The 8,409-nt window shown below is 60.5% G+C and overlaps 2 protein-coding genes across 2 annotated transcripts; one reads left to right on the forward strand and one right to left on the reverse strand.

Moving 5' to 3' along the window:
• Nucleotides 1-284: 284 nt before the first annotated feature.
• Nucleotides 285-3,263, forward strand: DND1 (DND microRNA-mediated repression inhibitor 1). The gene is made up of 4 exons (XM_034067037.1): nt 285-340; nt 1,366-1,483; nt 1,591-2,052; nt 2,725-3,263. The coding sequence occupies exons 1-4, from the start codon at nt 329-331 to the stop codon at nt 3,216-3,218; spliced, it is 1,086 nt and encodes a 361-aa protein (XP_033922928.1). The 5' UTR covers nt 285-328; the 3' UTR covers nt 3,219-3,263.
• Nucleotides 3,264-5,003: 1,740 nt separating this feature from the next.
• WDR55 (WD repeat domain 55) lies at nt 5,004-7,892 on the reverse strand. Its single transcript, XM_034066898.1, has 8 exons — nt 7,863-7,892; nt 7,638-7,780; nt 7,449-7,549; nt 7,293-7,380; nt 6,970-7,149; nt 6,458-6,557; nt 5,842-6,011; nt 5,004-5,738 (listed from the first exon to the last, which is right to left on the reverse strand). Exons 1-8 carry the CDS (start codon nt 7,878-7,880, stop codon nt 5,417-5,419), a joined length of 1,122 nt encoding a protein of 373 aa, XP_033922789.1. The 5' UTR covers nt 7,881-7,892; the 3' UTR covers nt 5,004-5,416.
• Nucleotides 7,893-8,409: the final 517 nt, after the last annotated feature.

An 8,409-nucleotide genomic window follows, 5' to 3' on the forward strand; every position in this document is an offset into this window, starting at 1 on the left:
GCTCCCACCACTGCACCATGTGCAGAGCAAAGCTCCCACCAGCCAGGAGCTGGACTCCCAACGGGTGAAACGGGCTCCTGGGGTGACTCGGGGGACCCTCATCCCCAGCTTCCCTTCGATGCGTTCCCGCACCACGTTAGTTCTCGCCTCCGAGGCTCCTGGGCGTGGGAAGACACGGGGAGGAGACCCTGTGGATGGCGTCGCTGAGCCCCGGTGGGGCGGGCGCTGCAGTCAGGTCCCCGCCCGGGGCGGTGCGATGCGATGGGCGGTACTGGAACCTTCCAGAGCCTGGTCCAGCCGGCGAGGAGGAGCAAGAGGAGCGGCAGTGATGGAGATCGAGGTGGGTGTCGTTGGGGGTTCCAGAGGGGAGCCCAGGGGCAAGGGGTCCCGGCGCCGGCCACGAGCCTGGTCCCATCCCACCCGCCGTGAGCCGGGGCTGCCCTCGGGGCTGACGGTGAAGCCGCGGTAGCCCCTGCCCGGGGGCTGCGGGCTCGGGTGGGCTCCGCCGGGGCAGAGCCAGGTCCTGCCGCTCCCCGGAACCTGCCCTGGGGCTGTGTCCGGAGCCCCGGGGTGCGGGGCAGAGCTTCCTGCGCCCATTCAGCTGAGATTCTCCCTGGATGGGTCCCCGCCCAAAGGTGTTTTTTAACCGCAGGGAAGACAAAATCCCTGGCAGATAGGAAGGTGCTACCGCTTGGGGCTGCAGCTGGAGATGCAGGAGGTGGAGGAGCGGCCAAAGTGCGTTGTAGTCTGGGCTCGGGTTAATCCCACTTAGCAGTCAGTTTCAGAAGCCCCGATGAGACTTTGCAGTGGTTAATGAGCTGAAGCGTTGTGATACTGGTGTCTCCAGACCATGCTTGATGTCCTCAAAAGCCTGAGGAGGGTCTGGTAGTAAAGGGATGGCCATGTTGGGGTCCCCGCTTGCCTGTGATGGGTCACCTCATTTCTGTGTAACTGCTCCCCGTGTCTTGGCTCTCAGGCAGCTGTAGGGCAGCTGCTGGTGTCATAGAATCCCAGACTGGTTTGGGTTGGAAGGGATCTTAAAGCTCATCCAGTTCCAACCCCCTGCTGTGGGCAGGGACACCTTCCACTAGAGCAGCTTGCTCCAACCCCTGTCCAACCTGGCCTTGTGTTGCTGTACTTCACCATGTGGAGTAGGCTTGGACAATGGGTAGGGTAGTTCTTTGAGTGTGCATTGTCAAGAGGCTCTTCTTGCTTCCTTAAGGCAAAGGGCTTCACCATTTGGTCCTCCACATGCTGGCTGGTGCTGGGCCGTGCAGTTGCTCCACTGGTGTGGGATGCCCCCCAGTTGTTGGGAGGTTGGAAACTCTTTGCCCATACAAACTCTGTCATCGTTATTTTCTTCAGACATGGACCAACAGCATCAACCAGGCCAATAAGAAGGCCCTGCTTACCTGGGCAAAAGAAACGGGCACCAAACTGGTGCAGATCAACGGGCAGAGGCGATATGGTGGCCCACCCCCAGGTACGTCAGCAGAGCATCTCAGTGCTGTAGTGCCCTGCGAGCACACCATGTAGGGTGCCCGGTGCCGAGCTGGCTGTCACTCATACGTGCCCATTGTGTGTCCGCAGGCTGGGTGGGTGACCCCCCTCCAGCAGGCACAGAGGTGTTCATCGGGAAGCTGCCGCAGGACATATACGAGAACATCCTGATCCCGCTCTTCCAGAGCGTGGGGACACTCTATGAGTTCCGCCTCATGATGACCTTCAGTGGGCTCAACCGCGGCTTCGCGTACGCCAAGTACAGCACCCAGCGTGCTGCCAAGGAGGCCATTGCCACCTTCAACAACTTCAGCCTACGGGAGGGCTGTGCCATCGTGGTGTGCCGGAGCACGGAGAAGTGCGAGCTCAGCTTGGACGGGCTGGCAGCCTCGGTGAGCCAGCGGGGGCTGGAGGCTGTGCTGCGGCATGTCACTGCGGGCATCATCAGTGTCACCCTGCACCCCAGCCCCGGGCAGCAGCACACGCAGCTCGCCCTGCTCAAGTTCAGCTCACACCACGCTGCTGCCATGGCCAAGAAAACCCTCATGGAAGGTACGTGGGAGGCTGGGGGAATGTTTGGGGTTCTCTTCCTGGTGTCTCTAAGGGCTGATCCCACCTTGGGACTCAGCCATGAGGTGAAGACATCCTGTGTTCTGTCCCTGTGTTCCATGGCAGGCCAGCTGTCCTCACTGGGAGGTGGGGCAGAGGGACTGCTGGAGGTCTTCAGCTGTGTGCTCAGAGCAGCAGCATCACCAGTATGAGTCCAGGGCAGCCAGAGCTTTAACCAAGTTACCCTTGTTATTGAGGTTCCCTACTCCTCATTGCCCCATCCCCTGATTGCACACCCCTGGGACACGTTTCACAGACATCCAGCCAGAACCTCCAAAGTCCTGATGTGTGTCCACTTCTACCCCGGTTAAGAAACAGTTGGCTTTGATGTCTCTGCACCTTGTTCCTAAAGGCTGCCTCTATAATCTGAGCTTTGCAGCTCTGAACTCACCTTGGTAGCCAAAGGAGATAAGAGGACCAACTGCCCCGTAGCTGCATGAGGGGTTGTACAGGCAGGGGAAAGGGTTTTGTGTGGTTCATGGACTGTGGGTCAGCACCAAACTACCCTTGGGGGTCACTGTGCCAAATACTGGGGAACAGGGTGGTGTGGGATGGGGTGATACTGGGGTGCTGGTGCCTGAGCATCCCCTGGAAGCTGTTGCTGGTCTGTCCTAGGGAACATGAGGCTCGGTGAGGCAGCGATAAGGGTGGACTGGCTGAACCCTGACCTGAAGCAGAAGCTGCAGTCACGTGAGAAGAAGCCATCACCCAGCTGGGTACAGAGGGCCAAGCACCAGGGGCTCCCCAAGCAGGCTCCCCCATCTCCGGTGCTACACAATGCGCTGGAGCACCTCAACACCCTGTGCCGGAGCCAGTACTTGGGGCCTCCGCTGTTCCTCACCAAGTGCGTCCAGGCCAACCCCAATGGGTGGCTGCGGTTCTGGTGCCAGGTGGTGATCCCGGGGTGCCCCATGCCCTTCATGGGGTTCATGTGGGTGCAGCACAGGCCAGGCAGGAGTGGGCACGAGGAGGCGAAGGTTGCGGTGGCGCTGCAGGTTCTGCGGATGCTGGGTGAGTCCCTGCGTGGTACCCGTGCCAAAGCCTTGGAGCATCTCTTGGGAGTGTGGAGCTCAGGGGGACCCAACCAGGGTCAGATTCCCCCCAAATAGATGTGACTCTGATGTCTCTGAGCCCCGGGTGGGATTCCTGGTTGGTAGCAGAGGAGGGAGGAGGGTTCTGGGATGCTGCTCAAAGCCTTACACTTCCCTCCCCACTGCAGGGTGCCGGCTGACGTAGCAGCGCTCTGCCCACACCGTGAACAGAACCTGAGCCACCAGCCCCGGTGCTGCTGGAGCAGTGAGTGAGCCCTGCTGGAACAGGGTCCTGTTTCAGCCTTGGTTTGAGTTCATTTGGGTTGGGTTGTGTTTGGTTTGGTTTGGTTTGAGAGCTGGTGCTGAGGATGGAGCTGCTGGCCTGGTGTGTGGCTGCTGCCCTGTCCCTGGCCAGTCCTTGGGGATGGTTCTGTTTTTGGGGATGGTTTTGTCTGGCCCAGTTTGGCTTCTTTTCAGTTGGTTTGTGTTGCTCTGCTGTGGTGGAGGGGCCCTGGGAGAAGCAGCAGCTGCTTGGAGCCACCAGCAGCATTGGCTGGGGAGGGGACACTGGGTCTGTCTGGGCGCTGTGGGGCCCCGTCTCCTTTGTGTCTGGTGCCTGAGGAGCAGCCCTTGGGGGCTGTTTCCTGTGCTGGTGGAGCTGGTATAGGCAGGCGGTGCCGCAGTGTCTGGGGCTGTGAAGGGCTGTCTGTGCTGTGGGGAAGCAGCCGTGGGGCCCGGCTGTCTATGAATGATTCCTCAGGACCGGGAGGTCCAGCTGTGTTGTTCACTGAGATTAAAGTAGCCTGGAAAGCACTAGCTGTGTCCTGTCCTGTTCTGCTCCCAGCTCCATGCCTGTCCTGCACCATCTTGGTCCTTTCCCCTCCACGAGGAAGCCTGCCTTCAGCTGCAGGAGGGGTGAGGTCTGCAGTGGATTGCTGGTGGGTGCTCGTGGCTTCCAAGTGCATTTCAGGGCATACCTGGGTGCCTCCAAGTACTCTGCCAGTCCCATCTCCTGTACTGAGGACCCAGCTATGTTGCTGTTAGCCCCTAGAGCATTCCAAGAGCCTTTCTGGGCTCAGTATGCTCCCAAGTGTCTTCTGGTGCACTTAAGGAAACTCCATGTGCTTTTCTGTGCTGCCCAGGTGCCTTATAGTACAGTACAGCACCAGGGGACTCTGAAGTGCCTTCGGGTGTCCTTCAACAGCCATTCTGTGCTCAACACTGGTGAACCACTGCCTTTTACAGTGCCCCAGCAACCTCCCACAGCTTTAGGATGTGGCCCATGGAGCTCTGAGTCCATTTAGCATGCCTTGACTGGCTCTGCACACCTGTCTCTGCTTCCCAGAGCTCCTGTGGGTTTGTAGGTCCCTGCCTTGCACGGGGGCAGGTTGGACTCCGTGTTGGTGTTGAATCACAGAATCCCAGACAGACTTGAGTTGAAGGGACCTTAAAGCTCATCCAGTTCCAGCCCCTGCCATAGGCAGGGACACCTTTCACTGGAGCAGCTGCTCCAAGCCCCTGTGTCCAACCTGGCCTTGAACACTGCCAGGGATGGGGCAGCCACAGCTTCTCTGGGCACCCTGTGCCAGCGCCTCAGCACCCTCACAGGGAAGAGCTTCCTGATACCTGCCCTGTTTCAGTTTAAAACCATGCCCTGGATACTCTCACAGCTTGCACCACCACCCCACTTGCCCAGCAGGGCCCAGCCACTGCCTGTGACAAGTCAGGACATGCAGGCACAGGATGTTCTCCCTGTTGCCATCCCCATCTCTATCCCCAGTGTTCCACAGGCAAGTCCTGGATGTACCAGGGATGCCAGGGAAGTTGGGGAGAGCCAAAACATCAGCACAAGGCGCTAGGAACTGAAAGGCACTGGGTTTATTTGCGGTAGAGCTGATCTATAAATTAACAAAAGATAATTAACACACACCTGGTTGGACAGCACTGCAGGGCCAGGCATGGCCTCGGGTAAGGGGTGGACCTGTTTGGCCAGGCACCCCAGGATACCATTACTCTCCAGCCCCTTGAGCAATGCTCTGCCTTCCCATCCCCATCTCAGGACCCCCAAATACACCAGCAAAGCCCACCTTTCCTACACCCACACCACACTCCCTTCCCAGGGCTGGATCCCCATCCATGTCCCCTGCCCCATCTCAGACCCAGCCCCCACATCCACCAGGGATCCTCACTCATGAACCCCGAGCCCTTCCACCAGGGACTGCAGCCACATCCCCCCATAGAAGGACCCTCAGTTACAACCCTGCGCTCCCATCCCCTCAGTCCCCACCATCGCTGTCGCTGTCGCTCTCTGGTGCCGCCTCCGGCTCAGCCTCATCCCGCAGGTCAGCAAAGAAGTCCTCACCACTGCCCACTGCCTTGCTGCTGAGCGCCCGCAGGGGCCCCCCCTTCTTCTTCTTCTTGCGGTAATCGTCCACCACCAGCCCTGCCAGCGCCGACACGTCCCAGAACTTCACCTTCTGGTCATGGGCACAGCTGGCCAGGAGCTGCCCACCTGGCGCCAGCGCCAGTTGCTCGATGGGCTCCCCGAGGTGCTGCCCCACGCAGCCCAGCACACGGTTGGGCAGGACGTTCACTGCCCTGCGGATAGGGGGAGCTGTGGGCATCCTGGTCCATCACAGCCTCAGCCTGTGACCGGCCAGGGCTGATCTCGTCCCACACCCGCCCCTCAGACGCCCCTGACCTGATGACTCCGTCCAAGGAGCCCACGCACACAATGCTGTCTGTGATGGGGACCATGCAGTCAATGGACTCAGCTCTCAAAGCGAAGCGGTCGCTGGCTGCCCCGAAGCCGTCCCAGTTGAAGAGGTAAATGGTGCCTTCACTGGAGCCACAGGCCACTTTCTTCCCCCTCTAGGCAAGATGGAGGATGGTAAAGCAGAGGCAGGACAAGAAACCCAGTGCATGGAGAGGGAACTGCAGGAGACCTTACAGCCTTCAACAGCTAAGGGGGCCTACAAGAAAGCTGGAGAGGGGCTTTGGACAAGGGCCTGTAGGGACAGGCCAAGGGGAATGGCTTTAACCTGCCAGAACAGGGGAGACTGAGATGAGCTCTTAGGCAGAAGCTCTTCCCTGTGAGGGTGCTGAGGCGCTGGCACAGGGTGCCCAGAGAAGCTGTGGCTGCCCCATCCCTGGCAGTGTTCAAGGCCAGGTTGGACACAGGGGCTTGGAGCAGCTGCTCCAGTGGAAGGTGTCCCTGCCTGTGGCAGGGGTGGGAACTGGGTGAGCATTAAGATCCCTTCCAACACAAACCAATTGTGAGTGAATGATCCTGCTTCATGGCAAGGCCCAACACCAACCTTCAGCAGCGCCACAGATGTGAGGTCCCCATTCTGCGGTTCTGAGAGTAGCTCAAAGCGACGCCTCTTCACGTTGAAGACACCCAGGGTGCCATCACCACTGCGGGAGATGAAAGCAGCATGTTGTGAGCATGGGACATGGTGCAGGGCGCTTCCCCTAGCCCTAAGGGAAGGACCGAAGGGATGGCCAAGTGCAATCCTAAGTGGGATGGGGCAATTCTAAGCACAGACACAGGCTGGGCAGAAATGGGACTAAGAGCAGCCCTGAGAAGGACTTGGGGTTGTTGGATGAGAAGAAGCTCCCCATGACCTGGCTTCAGTGTGCGCTTGAGCCCAGAACCCCCCCATGTGCTGGGCTGCACCCACAGAGTATGAGAAGCAGTCGAAGGAGGGGGTTATCCCCCTCTGCAGGGGATTCGAACTGAATGAACTTTAAGGTCCCTTCCAACACAAACCAGGCTGTGAGTCTATGACCAGTGTGGGTATGTGGGAGCCTGCAGAGCCGCAGGTACCTGGCAGTCAGCAGCAGCTTCCCGTTACCATCCACAGCCATGGCGCTGATGTACTCCTCCTGCTCCCGGGCTTCCAAGATTGCATCCCCCTTGCGCAGGTCCCACACCTTCAGCGCCCCGTTGTCATCACCCGTGGCAAAGACATTGGTATCGATGGGCAGCACGCAGTTGAGGGCCGAGCTGCAGAGACCCCGGCCCCATGTCAGCACAGTCACACTCACATCGCAGATGATGCTCCAGCCTCTGCCTACCCGGCCCTGGTAGAGGACAGGAGGGGACATCGCTGCCCGGAGTGTGTGTCCCCTCTCCCCTCCAGGCCCTACCTGTGTGCCTTAGGGAAGCGCGTTTCCAGCCGTCCCTCCTCCGCCGTCAGGATGTGGATGGACTTGTCCTTGGACACGGTGAAAAGCTCTGGGGAGCCACATCAGCCCCCGCAGTCCCGGTGCCCCCCGCTGCCACCCCGTGTTCCCCACACTCACTCTGCCCGTCGTGGGAGAAGGCCACGTCCCGGCACGACTTCAGATGATGCCCGGAGGACCAGAGCTGCCGGTTCTCCCCCTCGGTGCAGGAGTACGAGTACCTGCGGAGCGGGCCGGGCTCAGCGGCCGCTGCCCGGCGGTTCCTGCCCACGGGACCCCCCGAACACCGCCACGGCCGCACTCACTCACAGGTACACATCGCCGTCCACGTCCCCCGCCGCCAGCAGCGGCCGGGCCGGGTGCAGGGCGATGGCGTTGGCGGTCGCCTCGAAGCAGATGTCCTCGGGGGTGTCCCGCAGCCGCGGCTCCCTCCCCGAGGGCTCCGCGCTCTCCTGGGGGGTGCAGAGCGGGGCGGTGGGGCCGGGGCCGGTGGTGCCCGTGGCACCGGGGCCGCGCAGCCCCACGCGTGCTCACCTCTGCCGGTGCCGCCATGGCGGCTGGGAGCGGGCGGGGTTTGTTAGGATAGTCCCGCCCCTTAATTTGCATGAGATCGCCCACCCACCGCCGCAGGGCGCCCTCTCGTGGAGCTGCTTGAGCACTGCCAGGGATGGGGCAGCCACAGCTTCTCTGGGCACCCTGTGCCAGCGCCTCAGCACCCTCACAGGGAAGAGCTTCTGCCTCAGAGCTCATCTCAGTCTCCCCTCTGGCAGGTTAAAGCCATTCCCCTTGCCTAAAGCTCCTCTCCAGGGTTCTTGGAGCCCCTTTAGGCACTGGGAGCTGCTCTAAGGTCGCTCCAGAGCCTTTTCTTCTTAGGGCACCACAGAGGAACACCATGGCCACCTCCTTCTGCATCCCAGGGAACAAGAACAGAAACTGGTGTTACTTCAGCCACTCTCAAGGCCTGGGACTGATGTGGCACTCTGAGACCCTGCTCAGGGCTCCAGCCCAGTGTCTCTATCCTCTCCAAGGTCCCTGCTGGCCCTGCTTTGCACAGTGCTTACCCCATCACACCCACCCTGCC

Source organism: Melopsittacus undulatus, chromosome 10, assembly GCF_012275295.1.
Source record: "Melopsittacus undulatus isolate bMelUnd1 chromosome 10, bMelUnd1.mat.Z, whole genome shotgun sequence".
In the NCBI taxonomy this organism is placed as follows: Eukaryota; Metazoa; Chordata; class Aves; order Psittaciformes; family Psittaculidae; genus Melopsittacus; species Melopsittacus undulatus.